Consider the following 20,208-nt stretch of genomic DNA (forward strand, 5'->3'; position numbering starts at 1 on the left):
ATATGATGCTAAAAATTGCTTTATTATTATTTTATTTAGATTTTAATTTTAAATTATTAATATAAGTTACAACTAAAATCAATAAATTATTAAATAATCGATATTGATTTTTTAAAATTATTATTTTATCTTTATTATAGACTTTAGAAAAAAATTATTATTAAATTCTATAATACAACTAGTATTTTAAATTAATAATTTTACAGTTATAGTCAATTGCATTGCTATACAATACATTATTAAATTATTTTATTGTAATTGTAATGTTAAAAAAAGTTAAATTATTATTATTATAATATTTCAAAATAACATTTTATTGTTAAATAATGATGAATTTATATAAAAAAAATTAATACCAAATATTTAATATATACAGAATATATATATATATATATATATATATATATATATATATAAACTCAGTTTTTACTAAGTTTATGCTAAATCATAGAGTTATAAAATAATTTTAATAATAAATTTTTCAAATAAAATAGTCATAAAAATTGCTAAACTTACAGTACTTAACATTTACTAGAAAAAAAATTTATTGATTATTACAAAAATGTCTGTAAATTATGATTTCACCGATAAGGTAGTCGTAATAACCGGTTCGAGTTCGGGTATCGGTGCCGGCATTGCCCAACTGTTTGCCAAATCGGGTGCCAATGTTGTTATAGCTGGACTCGATGGCCAGGGTGTGGCCAAAGTAGGCAAACAGTGTACAGATTTATCACCGAAACAGTTGACAGCACTGGAAGTTGTCGGCGATCTGACTAACGATAAGGATTGCGATCGACTGATTGAGACAACTGTCCAAACGTTTGGCAAATTGGATATATTGGTCAACAATGTCGGGATCGGTCATAGAGCCGAAGTTACTAAAGAGGATTACTATCAAAAATTTCTAAATGTTATGCAAACTAACTTGAATTCAGTGGTATATCTGACCCACAAATCTGTTGAACATTTGGCCAAAACTAATGGCAATATTATTAATATATCGAGTATTGCATCAAAAATATCGGTAATTATTATTAAAAAAAATTAATTATATTAATGTTGTTCTTAAAACTTGTTAAATGTATTATTTAATAATTAATTATTAATATGTGTTTTAATTTATCTTAATTTATAGTGTACTGAGTTATCACCCTATCATATGTCCAAAGCAGCACTGGATATGTTTACCAAATGTATGGCCGCAGAGTTGGGACCCAAACATCATATCAGAGTTAATTCAGTCAAGTAATTGATTTTTTTAAAAAATAAGATTTTTTTCTGTAATAATTAAATTTATATATAAAATTTTTTTTATTTTTAATAACCTAAAAAGTCCTGGACTTGTTGTCACTAATTTTATGACTACTATGGGTTTACCTGAAACTATTTGCGACAAAATTTACGAAACAGTTGGCTCCAAATATCCGATCGGTAGAGTTGGCCAGCCCCGGGATATTGCCAACACTGTTGCCTATTTGGCCAGTAATACTGAGGCCGGGTTTATGACCGGCAGTATTGTTTTGGCCGACGGCGGACATCTGTCAGCTAACGTATCGGTTGAAAAGGAAGGACAGGATTTGTTAAATAAATTTCAATAATAATTATTATTATTAATACATATATAATATTATTAACTATTATTACATTTATATTGAATATTATAATTATAACGAATTAATATTAATAAAATATTAAATAAATAAATATATTTATTTATACTAATTATTAATTATATTTTATAACAATTAAAGCAATGTTGCTATAAATAAATAAATAAATTATATGTTTATACTTAAGATTAAGTACTAAAATTAAAGTACAATAATTAAAACGATTAAAATCAGTATTTATGCCCAATAATTTTGTTGTATATAATTGGCTAAATTATCTTGTTAATTTTTTTAAATTAGCAATAATTTTAACCTAAAATCTTCAAATTTTATGTATAATATCCATTTTTGTTATTTATATAATATTAAAATTATTTATTTTTTTATCAAAATTTTTTATATTATTATTATTATTAATAATAATAATAAACAAACAAATAGTTAATTTTTGTGGACTATAGACTCTATAGAAAAAAAATTATTTTAATAATATATATATATCTAATATTAAAACTTTTATTAAGTTTTATTAAGTAAATATAGTAAAAATTATGTTTAATTAATACAATTGAATTTTCAAAATATAATATTTATAATAACATTTATAATAATGATTTGACGTTTATAAAAGATCAGTTCAATAAAAAAAAGTAATGTTAATTAAATTAAATCATTTATTATAAATATATATAAAAAAATATGTTATTCATTGTTGAATCTATTAGATTACATTATTTTTTTATTATTATTATTATTTCAATCTATCAGTAATTATTACTTATACAGTATATTATAATTTTTTGATTAAATAAATTTAATAAATGTAATATACAATTGTTTTACTATAATTGTTTTTTTTTGTTTTTTGTTAAAATGTTTGAAAATATTTGTAAAACAAAATTATTGGTAATACTAATATAATTTATTTATTTATTTTTTAAATTTTTGTATTTAATAATAATTATTTTTTGTTATTAATATACATAAATCTACTGTTATTTTTTTGAAATAATCAATTATGACTACAGGATATTCACCAATCATGGTATACACCCGATCCTCGTCTAAGCACATGTATGATCGAGACATGGTTTGCATGGATTCCCTGTATATTCCTATGGCTAAGCCTACCATATATTATCTATAATTGTTATAAATCATCGGACAAACCATCGATTGAGTGGAACTTATATAATTCAAGTCGTCTATGTCTGGCCATTGTCAGCACAGTTGTCCTATTTGTTGAACTGATAGTCAGTTTGGTTAGCAAATATCACTGGTCGGACAGTCCGAGTACGGCCTACATTATAATGACTGCCATACAAACAGCTACCAGACTAGTCCTATGTATCATCTATTACAGCCATCGACGCTATGGTGTCCATCGGAGCGGTTGTGTTTGGCTATACCTATTGATCGATACATTTTTGAGTATACTATCCATTATTACATACACTACCGCACCACCGGATGCTAAGCTCAGATACTACGAGTTTATATTGAGATGTCTGTCATTTTCATTGACATCATTGTTGCTAATCGTAACAACATTTGCCGACAAACTGCCGACCAGAAACATCAAGGATATTGATGGCCAGTTAGCACACAATACAACCAATTTTCATCAACAGCAACAGACTAAAGTACATCCAAAAGACAGGGCATCCTATCTATCAAAGATAACCTACCATTGGATTGATATGCTATTTATAAATGGTTGGCGAAAATCATTACAATTACAAGATCTCTGGCCATTACGTTCAGTGGACAGTAGTCTAAATAATTATAAATTGTTTGCAAAATATTGGTTTATAAATAATAATAATAATAATAATAATAATACTAAAAATCCATATAATACTAATTTGATCATGGTCATTTTCAAAATGTATGGCCTGGATATTATCGGTCCAATCGTATTGCTTATAGTAGCCTATATTCTACAAACTTTACAGGCGCTTATTTTCAAGTAGGTAAATGGGGGAGATTGGGGGGGCGGGGTAGGGGGTAGGGTGTTGGGTATGTCAAAAAATATACTCTAGTATTATACATGCCTAAAACAATAAATATTTTTTTAATAGGATTTGTATTATTTTTTTTTTATAAATTACATTACATTATATAGCAATAACAAACAAACAAAAAATAACTAATTATTATTTTTTTAATTTTTTTTTTTGGTATGTTTTTATAGATTACTAATTGATTTTATTGACGACAAATATGAATATCAATGGCACGGATATGTCTATTCAATAATGTTAATTACAATCAATATTTTCTACTCATTATTTTATGCCTATTCCTATGAAATAATTAATACAGTGGGTATGTAGTACTGTATATATATATATATATTGAAATATATATATATAGATTCAAAAATCACTTTCAAAAAAATTAGGTTACTATAGTTTTTTTTAAATAGATTATAACAGATTTGAATAAAACAAATATATTTTGTTATGTGTTGTTTGTTGTTGGCACTTGAATGTTAGGCTCAGGTTGGCTGTATGTTGTATCTCATAAAAAACTATTAAAAAAATTTTTGATTATTAATTCAATAACTATTATAACAATATGTTCAAAATTCATTTTATTTTTTTTAAATAAAAAATAGTATTTATAATTTATAAACTAACATAATATAAGTGTCAATATTATATATATATATATATACTGTATATATATATAATAATTATTATTATTACAGGGTTTTTTTCATTGATTTTGTAGCTTTGCAACAATAGTTTGTAGTTTTGTAACAATAGTTTGTAGTTTTGTGTTAGAAATTTCATGTTATAAACTACAAACTATTGTTGCAAAGCTACAAAATCAATGAAAAAACCCTGTATTATTAAAAAACACTATTATTAGTATATTGTATTAGTGACACAAAAATAACCAATGTCATCTATTTTTTTGAAATATACTATATATATATATATTTTTAATTTGTTTTTATTAATTATAAAATTATCAAATAAAGGTATAAGAGTTAAATCGTGTCTAACGGCAGCCATATATCGCAAAGCACTGGTATTAAGCAATGATAGCAAACGGCTCACACCTAATGGAGAAATTGTCAATTTGATGACAGTTGACTGTCAACGTATTATAGGTAGGAATATCCATCTATCTATCCACCTATCTATCCACCTATCTATCCATCTATCTATCCACCTATCTATCCACCTATCTATCCATCTATCTATCCACCTATCTATCCACCTATCTATCCATCTATCTATCCACCTATCTATCCACCTATCTATCCATCTATCTATCCACCTATCTATCCACCTATCTATCCACCTTCTATCCACCTATCTATCCACCTATCTATCCACCTATCTATCCACCTATCTATCTATCTATCCATCTATAATTAAACTATTTATTTTTATCTATTAAAATTATTTAATTAACAAAAATAAAATTTTTAAAAAAAACCTAGACAATCTTCACTGGGCGCCATTGATATTTACAACACCCGTACAAATTTGTTTGGCCATCTATCTAATCTATCAGCAATTAGGTGTGGCTGCATTTGTTGGTCTGGGCGTATTGATTGCCGTTATACCCATCAGTTTCATACTAACCGTATTCAATGGTCTATCCAAACAAAAACAATTTCAATTGAAGGACAGTCGACTGAATAAAATGAACGAAATACTAAATGGTATTAAAATATTAAAAGTAAGTAAATTATTATTATTATTATATTTGAGAAAAATACAGTTAGGCCTTGCTCACATATTACGTTCGAACTTGAGGGGGGGTTAGCCAAAGTGAACTTTTGCGAACGAGGGAAGGGGAGGGGAGGGGTAGAGTCTTTAAGAACGTTTGCATTTAGATAATATTATATTTCTTGTGGTGGTGGGGGGGGGGTAGCGGTTAGGGACATGCAAACGTAATGTTTTTTTTTTAAATGACTACACGCGAACAATTGAGAACATAGGGAGGGGAGGGAGGGGGTCTAGATTTCTTTAAAAAAAAATGCAGACGTAATATGTGAACAACCCCTTATATATTTACTATTATGTACCGGTAAATACCGGTATGTATTATATTATTAATTTTAATTATTATTAATTAATTTAGTTATACGCTTGGGAAATACCTTACCTGAAAATGGTTAACAAAATACGTAATCGCGAGCTAAGACACATGTTGTGCGCCGGCCTATGGCTTGCCGTTACACTAACGCTGACCAATGCATTGCCAATGGTTGCACAGTTGGCCACTTTCGGCACGTTTTCGGCCATTGAAGGCGAGGACAAGATTAACGCTCAGCGCATATTTGTATCCGTTTCGTTGTTTAGTTTGGCTAACATTAGTATTGTAACCATGCCATATGCTTTCAATTCAATGAGCTTGGTAATTTATTATTATTATTATTATTTGAATTTTAAAATCATAAAAAATTAAAGGTTTATTTTTTTAATTATTTTTTTTTAATTAAAATTAATTAATTATAAATCTATTAGATTTATGTATCGATTAAACGTATCGATAAATTTCTCAAATTACCCGAACATTACAATTATGTTCAAAACAATGATAACAAACAATTTGCGGTAACTGTAGATATGGCAACATTTTCATGGATGGGTAGTCAAAATGATTTACAATTAACAACAATACCAACAAAAAGTACTACAACCACCACTACCACCAACAACAACAACATCATATTGAAAGACATAAATCTTGACATAACTAACGGTATGTTTGTTGCAGTAGTAGGCGGTGTCGGCTCTGGAAAGAGTTCACTATTATCGGCACTGATAGGCGATATGGAACTGATAGGCGGCTCAGTTAACATAGCACAGGACCAGTGTCTGGCATATGTTCCCCAACAGTCATGGATACTGAATGCAACCCTCAAAGACAACATACTATTTGGCAAACCATACGATCCGATTAAATACAGTGAAGTTGTTAGTGCCTGTGCTCTCCAACCAGATCTTAGGCAACTGTCCGGCGGAGATGAGACTGAAATCGGCGAAAAGGGTATCAATTTGAGTGGCGGTCAAAAACAAAGAGTCAGTTTATGTCGGGCCGTCTATTCTGATGCCGACATCTATTTGTTTGACGATCCGTTGTCCGCAGGTTTCTGCTATAAAATATTTTTTGGAAATAGTTTTTATTTTAATAAATAATTTATTTTTATTATTATATTAATTATTTATATTTAGTGGACAGTCATGTGGGCAAACATATTATGACCGAAGTATTTAGTTCGCGAACCGGTTTATTGCGCGAAAAAACACGTATTTTGGTCACCAATCAGCTGTTTGTGTTACCCGATGTCGACCTTATTGTCGTATTGAAAGATGGCTCAGTGGCCGCTATCGGTACCTATGAACAGCTGTTGGACAACAATAAAGAGTTTAACGATTTGGTCGCACAATACTCGGTAAACAATAGACAACAGAATAATCAAGAAGAAGATGAAGATATGTTAACTGATGGTCAACTGGATAGCACTGGTAGTATCGACAACAAATCAACAACAATTGTTTCGACTACCGTTGATACTACTGGTGACCAACCATTCAATATGACACCCGTTTCCAATTCAATGCTTATCAATGAAGAGCACTTGGAGTCTGGAGTAATCAAGTTTGGTGTACGTAATGGCTATATAATGGTTATTAATTTAATTAATTAATTATTTTTTTTTTAAAATTAGGTTTATATTAAATATATCCGTTCAATGTCTATTATACTGGCCGTCATGTTTTTGATTAGTCTAATAGGAGCTACTGTTTGCCAGATATCTGTCTACAATTTGCTGTCCAAATGGACATCGGATATCACCACCAAATCCAAAACACAATACTATCTGTCAGTGTTGGCCGCAATGATTGTCCTGTTTATTGTCTTGTTTTTGGTAGCAGTGATTAGTTTGGTTGCCGGTGTCCGACGGGCTGCCCAACAATTGCACGGACAGATACTTGACTGTGTAATGCACGCACCCATGACATGGTTTGATACGACACCATTGGGTCGGATATTAAACAGATTTAGCAGAGATCTCGATGTTTTGGACGGACAGATAAGTGATAATATTGGGTAAAATTATTATTATTATTATTAAATTATTATTATTATTAAACTATTATTATTATTAAATTATTATTATTATTAAATTATTATTATTATTAAACTATTATTATTATTAAATTATTATTATTATTAAACTATTATTATTATTAAATTATTATTATTATTATTAGAGAATTTTTTGTAGAGATTCTATCAGTAATTGGCGGACTTATTAACATTTCTATATTAATGCCACTATTTTCAGCCCCAGTTATTGTTGCAATTATTTTATATGTATTATTTCAGGTAAACTTTTATTATTTTATATTAAAATAAAAATTATAAAAAATAACAAATAATATTTATTTATTTATTTTTCAAAAAAAAAGTTATTTTACTTGAACATATCGCGTCAATTAAAAAGGTAATAACAAACAAACAAAAATTAATAGTTAATTAATTAAATATTTATAAAAATATATATACAGTATAAGCAAATTAAAATTAAAAGTAATTAAAATAAAATAAATAAAATAATTTTGTTGTAATTTGTATTAATATATTATAATTATTAATATTATATTTTTTTAAATACAGATTAGAGTCAACCACTCGATCGCGAATCATATCGCACTTTGAAGAGTCGGTCAACGGTCTGTCCAGTGTTCGGGCCTATCGTTGTTCAGATAGGTTTGTACGGGAAATAGAGTCCCGATTGGACGCCAACCAGATGTGTCTGTATCCCAATGTTATGGCCATCAGTTGGCTACAGACACGGTTGGCTGTGCTGAGCAATCTATTGATATTTTTTGGCGCACTATTTGCCGTACTGGCCAGAGATCAACTAACTGGCGGTTCAATCGGGTTAACCCTATCGTTGGCCATCGCACTGACGCCGACGCTCGAGAATCAGATAAAATCGTTTACATCGTTTGAAAACTGTATCGTTTCAGTGGAACGGGTGGACGAATATACGCGACTAGAATCCGAGGCCGACTGGCACTCGACCGCTATTGAACTGCCGGCCAATTGGCCGTCAAACGGTTCGGTACGGTTTGATGGCTACGGTGCCCGATATCGTCCAGGATTGGATCTAGTTCTACGCGGTATTGATGTATGCATTAAACCCCGGGAAAAGGTATATATATATATATACTAGTGTCCTGTCATGTCCTGTCCTGTCCTGTCCTGTCCTGTCCTGTCCTGTCTTGTCCTGTCCTGTCCTGTCCTGTCCTGTCCTGTCCTGTCCTGTCCTGTCCTGTCCTGTCCTGTCCTGTCCTGTCCTGTCCTTTCATACAGTAATAGTAGATTATAGTACATAAATATAATTATACTGTATTTTATTCAATTGGTATTCATTGTGCGCCCATACATACAAACACACAGATAGGTATTGTTGGCCGAACCGGTGCTGGAAAGTCATCGCTAACGTTGGCACTGTTCCGGATCATTGAGCCGGCAATGGGCAACATTATCATCGACGACATCGACATCAGCCGATTAGGTCTACAAGAGTTACGGTCGCGGTTGACAATCATACCTCAGGAACCGGTACTCTATTCGGGTACTATTCGATCAAATTTGGATCCGTTTGGCAATCATACCGATTCGGATTTGTGGTCAGTATTAGAACAGTCACATCTCAAACAGTTTGTCCAGTCGTTGGACAGCCAATTGGATTCACCGGTTGCCAAATCGGGCGATAATCTAAGTGTCGGTCAGCGACAACTTGTTTGTCTGGCCCGAGCACTGCTTCGTCATACGTCTGTACTGATCCTCGACGAGGCCACGGCTGCCGTCGATGTGGAAACCGATGCACTTATTCAGCAAACAATTCGCCAGGAGTTCAGTTCGTCTACTGTACTGACAATTGCCCACCGAATCAATACGATTATGGACTCGGATCGGGTAATAGTGTTCAACAATGGACGGGTAGCCGAGTTTGACGAACCCGACGTTTTGTTGGCCAACAAGTCTAACATTTTCTATACACTGGCCAGTGATGCCGGAATTATTTGATAATATATAATATATATATATATATTATTTAAAATTATATAAAGATAGTTTATTTTAATTATTATTATTATTTATTTAGTTAATTATTATTAGTTAAAATTTATTATAATTTATTTTAGTTTATGAAAATATTTTTCAATTATATATATTATTTATATAAAATATATCATATTTAACGTTATTAATACTCAACATAAAACAATATTAATAATAATATAATAATTTTTTTAAATAAAAAAAATGATAAAAGTTGTAGTGTCTGTATTGAGATTAGATCACTACTAGAGGGTGAATAAGGAGGCGCCGGTTGTTTAGAGTGGGTCGGTATGAGACCTACAACCGGTTATCTACTCAACCACTAGTTTGTTATCACCTGACGGGTCGTTATGAGACCAATCAAGTGGTAAATATGATGATCACTTGCAGTTGTGGTGCCGAAGTAAGGCAGGAGTTGATCCGTACGTACCGATGATGTCTTCCTATCTCTTGATTTACTCGATAGTGGAACTGGAGGTCAATGCAAGGAACAACCGATTGAGATGTCTTGAGATACTTTAGATATGTTCGACAATCGGTTGGGACAGTAGTGGTGATAGCATTGAATGAATGGTAGTTAAGACACAGTTTCAATTAATAGTACTTTTATTAGTTAAACACAATTAATATTTGAGTGAATACAATGGTTTGATTTGAAGTACAGTATTATAGAGCACATGTATGAAGTGCTATAGTAATGATATGACTCTATTTTGAGTAGTAGGCTAACTGAGAGGTCAGTATGCGCTTAGTATGCGATATGTAGTTACTGTTTGTCCTACTGTCCTACTGTCTTACTGTCGATTGTAAGTGTAAACGACTATAGTATTTATAGATCATTTTAGGCAACCGGTTGTGTGAGAGAGAGGACGGGTAGCTATTGGCTAAATTGAATGACTTTTGAACAGTTAGTGGTAGCGGCAGATAACTGTCAGGTTGGCGCCAATAGATTGGAGGCAACAAACGGTTGTTCAGAGAATCGGGTAATAAAATACTGTATATAGTTTAGGGTCTAATTGAAAATAGAAATATAAATCCAAAAATAGTTGCAAAATAATAGATAAACAAATATATGATAAAATAAATGCAAAACTAAAAGATAATAAAAATATTTCAATAAATTTATGCTAATTAAAAGCATAGTCACTACAAAATATTTGCACTTAAAGTTAAGGCTATTTAGACAATTAAAAATATTACAATTTAACTGTATATACAGTAGATATATATATATACTGCATAGACATTATTATATTGTAATTGTAAAAGTTAATTGTTAATTGTTAACTATTGTGGTCAGAGTTTGCCAACTGTACTGTACTAACCATTGCTCACAGACTAAACACTATACTTGATTCCGATCGTGTGTTAGTCCTATCCGATGGACGGGTAGTAGAGTTTAAATCGCCAACAGTTCTACTCTCAAACATTTCATCACAATTTTATTCATTGACAAAAAATGCGGGCATAGTTTGAATTATTTAATTTAATAAGTTTTTTAAACAAGTTTTTACTAAAAAAATAGATTTTAAGATAATTAGTAAATATAGATATATATATATATGAAAATTTTAAATTTAAAAATATATTTATTCTAATTTTATCTTATGTTATTTAAAATAATCTATACTAAAAAATTAATAAATAAAATATACTGTTTATTTGTTAGTTTTTTTTTTAAAAAAAGAAATCAATATTAATAAAAATTGTTAAATAAAAATAGATTATATGTAAATATATTTTTCGAAATAATTAATAAATAAATTATTAACCATATTTTAATTAAAGTTTATTAATATTTTCATTATCAATATTGTAATAATTATAAATTTTAGTTTGATTTTAGATTTTTTTAAATTAGATTAAGATAACATAAATTTATCTATTTATATCTATATACTTAATATCATAATATTATATATATATAATATTTATTTATATTTATTAAAATTAAACTATAATATCAATTATAACTAAATACTTTGAATGCTTATTATTTAGCAAACGTATTGACAATTTTTTGTATCAAATCATTGAATTTGGCCAAAAATTTGCCAACAATTTCAAACAAATTGGGATTTGTTTTTTGCAAACGTGGGCCCAACTCTTTGACTGACCGTTCAAAATGGCGACCAAAGCGACCAATCAGTTGGGCGAACACTGTCTTCAATTTGCCCGAATCGGGATTGTCAGCCAATTGGCCGGCAATATCGGCCGATAGCGAGACCAACAGTTTACCGAGTTCTGGTTGATAGACTGGTTGTCCACTACGTTGTTTGCCAGCTAATAACGGTCCAAATGTTTGCTTAATTTCGGCAGCAATCTGGCCAAACAACTCGCTGGCATCGGCAAACAGTTTGGCCACTACGGGTTGCTTAACGGCCAGTACGGACTGATATTTGTTCATCGATTCGATCAATTGGTCCACTAGTGAACCTAAATCGTTACCGAATAGAAACGGTATGTTATTGTCATCGACAGGCGAATCGGCAAAATCATTGAAAAATTTGTTCAACAGTAGACTGAGCTCCCGGAGCCGTGAATTGTATTTTTGTGCCAAATCTGCCAAACCGTTTGACTCCAACAGCGATATTAAATCAAAGTTATCGAAACCGGTTTCTCTGTAAACTTTTGTAAGTGAAATACCAGTATGTCGATGTCGTTTACCTAATTAAAATTAATTAATAAAATAATTTTAGTATTGAAATAGTTAATTTAATAATATTATTATTAAGTTAGTTAATTAAGTTAATTTAAATATATATATATATATATATATATATTAATTACGTTGTCCAGTTGCTAAATTAATGGATCCAATAATTAGAATCAAACCAAAAATTTTAGCTAGCAAATTTTTCTTATTATAACTCATTGTTAAATTTAATTAGATTTGAAATAACAATTATTATTATTATTGATTTATGATCAACTGTTTTTTTAAATTGTAAAAAACTAATATTAAATTAAAACTTATTTCTTAGTTCTTATATATACTTTATAATCTTAAAAAATAAGCTTAATTGACGTCATATAGATATATAAATAATTAATTATAATAAATATTTAGCAAAATCATTGAATAAATTAACAAAAATTTATAATCAATATTTAGCAATAATATAATTAACTAAAATTTTTATTACTACATTTTTAAAAAAAAACAAACTCAAAAAAAATTGTATTCTGGAATTTATATGTGCGTGTGTCTGTCAGTAGCGTTTTATTTTTTGTAAATTTTTCTTTAAAAAATCAAACTTCATATTTGGTTAAATACATTAGATAATTAAATAATATCATATGTCAAAATATTAAACTATTAGAAAAATGACAAATCAAAAATATATTAATGATAAAGTTATAAGAATAGGTTCAGTTAATAAAATACTTAAAAATAAAATTAAAAAAAACATCCGTATAAATAAACATATGTTCCGTAATTAGCTTCAAAATAAATTAAAGTCGTATTTTGTAAAAATTCTTTAAAATAATTATAAATAATCCTCAATATTTAGTAAAAAAAATTAAAATAAAATTAAAAAAATTTCTATCACGCTGAAAGTACCGATTCTCGCAGGTTTTTTTTTATAATGAATGTCACTTTTTGTTAAAACAATTCACCAACAATAATAGGAAATGGAACGACAAATCTGAATGTAAGCATCTGAATTTATTGAATAGTTAAACTCACTCAAAGGATGTAATTATTCTAAACAATTATTTCAACTAGACGAAGCGTCAAGTCATACCTATATTTATCTAGGACCATAAATATAATATTTGATATAATATTATCAAAGTTTGTTTCTTGACAATGCTTTCTAGTATTATTGTTAACTTATTTTTTAATACTTTTATTTATTTTACTATATTTAACTAACTAAAAAATAAGCTAACAGTATATATATACTATCTAGACTAATAAGATCTTAACTCATTTGACCCAAATCATATGGCCAAAACTTATTTGACCCAAATCACTTGACACAAATCATTTGACCCAAACTTATTTGACCCAAATATTTATTTTTTATTTTTTCAAACTAATTATATATAAATAATATAAACTTAATAATTTTATTCAATTATTTATATAAATAAAGTAATAATATATTTAATCTATAAAATAATTTAGAACTTAATAATATTTATTTATTACATATTTATTTTTTAAAAATAAAAAAAGCCAGAAATATTCCCAATTAAGTTTGTATTATTTATATATAATTATATAGTTTGAAGAATAAAATTGTGACGGGAATTATCTGGTTTACCCGTCAATAGCCCTTTAAAATCGATTTTAAAGAGCTATGTATAGGGTTTGTATAGGGTTTGGACAATAGACTGGTTTTAGTACTAACTTGTTATCGGAACCCTTGTTGGGTCGCTTTGAGAGTCAATGTCTAGTTTTTACGGAAGCTTTCTATCGGAACTTGGAATAACTGATCCGGAAAACCGGAATAATGGCCAAACTTTGTTACACCTAAAGCTTACACTTAACTAATAAGTAGTCAATTGTTTCAGTTATTAAAACTGATTTTATTCAAAAATTAATATCATATGTACTTAAAACACATGTATAGTTAGATACAATATTTATATATAATTAATTAGTTATTTTAAGATAATAATAATAAGTCAATTTATGATTTATACAATTCGATATAATATTAAGTATTTTTAAGTTTATACAAAATTAGTTGAAAACAAATAAAACATAACTAAAATTAATAAATTTTTATAAGCTGATGATATGTAGATCATCATAAAATAATAAATATTTGGGTCAAAAAAGTTTGGGTCAAATTATTTGGGTCAAGTGATTTGGGTCAAATAAGTTTGGGTCAAATGAGTTTAGATCTTATGAACTAGACCAGTAATATAGTAGTAGTACTAAAATTAAATGATATTGCTATAATAGCATTATAATTTATAACATTTATAAGCAGTTTAATAAAAATATAATAAATAATAAATACTGCATTTATTGAAAAGCAAAAATTTACTTATTAAATATATTATATACAGTAAATTATTATTTGCATTAAAATTATTTTCAATTAATAGATAAACTTATTCAATAGATTAAAATATATGTTTATAAATATTTTATAGATTTTACTTAAAATTTCAATAATTTTTAGTCTATTTAATCATTCATTACTATATATAATTTTATAATAAAATAACTATTGTGTATTATATTATTATATTTTATATTATTTATTATCTATAATAGTATTAATTATTTAAAAATAAAAAAACAAAAAATATTTTTTTTATTCTTTATATTTATCGATATATGATATATATTTACTTTAATTAAAAAAGTTTTTTGATAAAAATAAAATTTACTAATATATTAAAATATAAATACTTATATTTTATATTTAAATTAATAATTATTAATTAACTAGAATATTAAAAATATATCTAATAATTAAATGTCTATTACTATGTAAAAAAAAATACTACTAAATAAAAAAGCCGTAAACCTATAGTATTAATTAACAATATTTTTTAGGTGCAATAAAAATACAAGTATAGTATTATTTTTTGTATTTAGTTAATAATCAGTATTTAAATGACCTTAACATAAAACACTATAATAAATTTAACATTTTTATTTTTGCTTTATCATAAAAATTTATATACAAAAAAAACAAACTATTAGTACAATTAGAGAAGTATAGAGAAAAATAATCATAAAATGAAAATTATTATTTTTTCAACAACAAAAAAAACAAAACAATTTAATTTGATATTATCTTAAAAAAAACTTTTATAAAATTTAATTATTTAAAAACTTTTTTTTTTGTTAAAATAGTTTTATGTTTAAAATATGTTTAAAAAATTATTAATATTCGTAGTATTCGTTTGTATTTGTATTTTCATAAATAGTTATTATAATAATATAATATCAATGAACCGATTAATTTGGAAATCATTTAGAAATCATGAAATACTGGTCAGTAGTCGGACAATAAAAACAGGTCAGACAAGTCAGTTAGCAGTTGTTGCCGCCGATAATAATAATAATAATCGGCTGGCAATTGATTTGTCGGCATTGAGATCGACGACATCAGCTATCGGTGCCGACGATATTGAGTTATTAGAAATATCATTGAAATTTATTAATAAAACTTTTGTATTTTACTCGGAAAACATGACTGAAATACTATTGGACGGTCTGAACGGTGTTCGGGTGTTCAGCGACCAGATGTCCACACTATTGGCTAGACTTAGATCAAGTAGTAGTAGTGGACGTCCTATTTTTAGCGATGATTATGGTTTAGGTGTATTGCTGGGTATTATCGATGATTTTGTTTCAATAGCTGATGAAATAATGTCAGTAGCGGTTCCAACAATTGCCAGATTAGATCCAATTGATTATCAAAGTATAGTATAAGGCGTGGTTCAAATATTACGTTCGCACTTTTTAAGAAATCTAGACCCCTCCCTCCCCTATGATCGCAATTGTTCGCATGTAGTTATTAAAAAAAAATACGTTCGCTTATCCTTAACCGCTACCCCCCCCACCACAAGAAATAAAATATATCTAAATGCTAACGTTCTTTAAGTCTCTACCCCTCCCCTCCCCCTCGTTCACAAAAGTTCGCTTTGGCTAACCCCCCCCCCTCCCCTCAAGTGCGAACGTAATATGTGAACAACGCCTAATATGATTTTATGATTATAATATTTATTTATATATTTATTTTGGATTTAAAAAATATTTGATATATAGAATATTTAAAATCAAAAATATATTTATTTTAGTTGATATACAGTATAATAGTTTTTAAAAGTTTTTTTTTTAATAAATCAGTTTTGTGTTATCAAAATATATATCAATATATATATATATATAAAGAGTAATTTAATGATTTTTTAATTTAAAAAATATAGTTTGTATAATTAATACTTATTAGTTAATAAATTATTATTATTATGTTTTTTTTCAAATATCATATTTATTAGGATTCGGCTATTTATCTAAAAAAGGTATCTATAGTCTGGAACCGGATTATACTCTGAAAGTCAACCGTAGCCATGAATTTACCGATCGTTTTGCCGATTTGTTGTCACCAATGAACTCAAACATATCCGACAATTGTATCGCCCAACTGAGCTCCGGTTGCAGTCATATCAGCGACCAGTGTTGGCAACTAATGACAGGACTGGGCTATCAAAAGTATGACCTCTCGCACGAAGTTTGGTATTTGATAATTGCATCGCAAGTATGTATAAATAGCTGATTAAAAAAACAAAATTAATGAAAGATTACTACATTATTGATATTATTATTATTATTATTAGGCGTAGTTCACATACTACGTTCGCACTTTTGGGGAGGAGGGATGTTAGCAAAAGCGAACTTTTGCGAACCAGGGGGAGGGGAGGGTAGAAACTTTAAGAACGTTCGCATTTAGTTAATATCATATTTTTATGGTGGGGGGGGGGGGGTGGGCTAGCGCTTAGGAACAAGCGAACGTAATTTTTTCAATGATTACATTCAAAGAATTGCGAACATAGGGGAGAGAGAGGGGCTCTAGATTTCTTTAAAAGTTCGAACGTAATATGTGAACAACCCTTTATGTCTTATAAAATATTCATATATAAAATTACATTTTTTTAACAAATATTATATTTTTTAAACATTTTATAAGAATAATTTACCTGTAATTTTATAATAGCAAATTCATATTGATTTATATATTGTAATTATAATAGAATATAATTATAATACAGTATTTTCCAGTTTTTTTTAAATAAAATAATTTGTAATAAATTTTAAAAATATTTTTTTTCAATAATAATTATTTTGTTTGTTTTGTTTAGCTTAACTGTCACAGAGAAATGCAAACATTTATAGTCAAACATAATCAACAATCAGTGGGAAAGTTGTTTGAAATATTTTGTACAAATATGTTGAGAGAGTGTCGGGAAATAATTGACCGAAATTTTAGTGATTTTGATGGCAATGACATGGATTTGTTTATGGAGGACAGTATGTTTCAAAACACACATTAGACATACACATACACATACACATACACATACACATACACATACACATACACATACACATACACATACACATACACATACACATACACATACACATACACATACACATACACATACACATACACATACACATACACATACACATACACATACACATACACATACACATACACATACACATACACATACACATACACATACACATACACATACACATACACATACACATACACATACACATACACATACACATACACATACACATACACATACACATACACATACACATACACATACACATACACATACACATACACATACACATACACATACACATACACATACACATACACATACACATACACATACACATACACATACACATACACATACACATACACATACACATACACATACACATACACATACACATACACATACACATACACATACACATACACATACACATACACATACACATACACATACACATACACATACACATACACATACACATACACATACACATACACATACACATACACATACACATACACATACACATACACATACACATACACATACACATACACATACACATACACATACACATACACATACACATACACATACACATACACATACACATACACATACACATACACATACACATACACATACACATACACATACACATACACATACACATACACATACACATACACATACACATACACATACACATACACATACACATACACATACACATACACATACACATACACATACACATACACATACACATACACATACACATACACATACACATACACATACACATACACATACACATACACATACACATACACATACACATACACATACACATACACATACACATACACATACACATACACATACACATACACATACACATACACATACACATACACATACACATACACATACACATACACATACACATACACATACACATACACATACACATACACATACACATACACATACACATACACATACACATACACATACACATACACATACACATACACATACACATACACATACACATACACATACACATACACATACACATACACATACACATACACATACACATACACATACACATACACATACACATACACATACACATACACATACACATACACATACACATACACATACACATACACATACACATACACATACACATACACATACACATACACATACACATACACATACACATACACATACACATACACATACACATACACATACACATACACATACACATACACATACACATACACATACACATACACATACACATACACATACACATACACATACACATACACATACTTAATATATAAATTATATAATATTTTTTTAGTTGCTTTTTGCGGATTAATTGGTTTCAAAGAGTTTACTATTGATAACAAACAGTGGCTGACATTGATTATCAACGAAAGGATTAATGATCGCAACGGTTGTTATATTTATAAATACTATCAACAAAAACAACTCAAACAACAACAACAACTAAAACAAATACAACAACTAGAAAAAGATGACGAAAAACAACAACTATTACAACAACAACAACAACAACATCCTCGACATCTTCGGTCAAAACGCAGTGAAATACCTCTCACTGATGGATGTCTACCACACAAGACATCAGTTGGTTTGGAGGCAATTACTGTCATAATTAGAGATATTATATGGCATTCAATTAGTAGTTAAACATTCAAATTGATATTATTTATAATTTTAATTAAAAATAAAATTTATTAAAAAATCAATTATTTATTAATCAATAATATCAATAATAAATAAATTTATTGTTTGAATGTAATAATTATTTAAAAAAATTGCAATGTTTTATAATTAATAATTTTTATTTATTATAATTTATAAAACATTAAATTAAAAAAATAACCAAAATAATAATAATAATTAAAAATAAATTAGTTATATTTTTGATTTTTTGTATAGCATTTTATTTTAAATAATAGTAAAAATTATTACTAGCTTATTTTCAATTATTATTTTTATGTAGATTCAAAAATCACTTTCAACAAAAAAATTAGGTGACTATAGTTTTTTTAAAAAAAATAGATTATAACAAATTTGAATAAAACAAACATATTTTGTTATGTGTTGCTGTTGTTGTTGTTGTTGTTGTTGGCACTGGTATGTTAGGCTCAGGTTGACTGTATGTTGTATCTCAAAAAAAATACAACAACAACAACAACAAAAAACAAAATTTGATTATTAATTCAATAACTAATAAATTCATTTTATTTTTTTTATTTTTTTTAAATAGAAAATAGTATTTTTCATAAACTAACATAATATAAGTTTCAATATATTATATATACAATATATATAATAATAATTATTATTATTAAAAAAAAATTACTATCATTAG

General features: G+C 28.1%; 2 protein-coding genes across 2 annotated transcripts; both read left to right on the plus strand.

The window, feature by feature from the left end:
- Positions 1-540: 540 nt before the first annotated feature.
- LOC128965079 (uncharacterized oxidoreductase MexAM1_META1p0182-like) lies at positions 541-1,598 on the plus strand. Its single transcript, XM_054311731.1, has 3 exons — positions 541-1,024; positions 1,136-1,245; positions 1,334-1,598. Exons 1-3 carry the CDS (start codon positions 563-565, stop codon positions 1,596-1,598), a joined length of 837 nt encoding a protein of 278 aa, XP_054167706.1. The 5' UTR covers positions 541-562.
- Positions 1,599-3,496: 1,898 nt separating this feature from the next.
- On the plus strand, positions 3,497-9,683 carry LOC128965080 (ATP-binding cassette sub-family C member 2-like). The gene is made up of 12 exons (XM_054311732.1): positions 3,497-3,579; positions 3,805-3,938; positions 4,600-4,731; positions 5,068-5,309; positions 5,715-5,990; positions 6,101-6,725; positions 6,812-7,245; positions 7,309-7,691; positions 7,856-7,970; positions 8,054-8,088; positions 8,262-8,802; positions 9,051-9,683. The coding sequence occupies exons 1-12, from the start codon at positions 3,497-3,499 to the stop codon at positions 9,681-9,683; spliced, it is 3,633 nt and encodes a 1,210-aa protein (XP_054167707.1).
- Positions 9,684-20,208: the final 10,525 nt, after the last annotated feature.

The sequence above is a fragment of the Oppia nitens genome, unplaced genomic scaffold, assembly GCF_028296485.1.
Source record: "Oppia nitens isolate AA-2021 unplaced genomic scaffold, nextdenovo-longstitch-racon4-pilon3 scaffold16_pilon_pilon_pilon, whole genome shotgun sequence".
NCBI classification, from domain to species: Eukaryota; Metazoa; Arthropoda; class Arachnida; order Sarcoptiformes; family Oppiidae; genus Oppia; species Oppia nitens.

Excerpts from the sequence above, each read along its gene's own strand:
- LOC128965079 (XM_054311731.1), top strand. The coding sequence starts at position 563 with ATGTCTGTAAATTATGATTTCACCGATAAGGTAGTCGTAATAACCGGT. Across the intron at positions 1,025-1,135 it reads GTATTGCATCAAAAATATCG|TGTACTGAGTTATCACCCTA; the intron begins GTAATTATTATT and ends CTTAATTTATAG. Across the intron at positions 1,246-1,333 it reads ATCAGAGTTAATTCAGTCAA|TCCTGGACTTGTTGTCACTA; the intron begins GTAATTGATTTT and ends TAACCTAAAAAG.
- LOC128965080 (XM_054311732.1), top strand. The coding sequence starts at position 3,497 with ATGTATGGCCTGGATATTATCGGTCCAATCGTATTGCTTATAGTAGCC. Across the intron at positions 3,580-3,804 it reads TTACAGGCGCTTATTTTCAA|ATTACTAATTGATTTTATTG; the intron begins GTAGGTAAATGG and ends ATGTTTTTATAG. Across the intron at positions 8,803-9,050 it reads GCATTAAACCCCGGGAAAAG|ATAGGTATTGTTGGCCGAAC; the intron begins GTATATATATAT and ends ACAAACACACAG.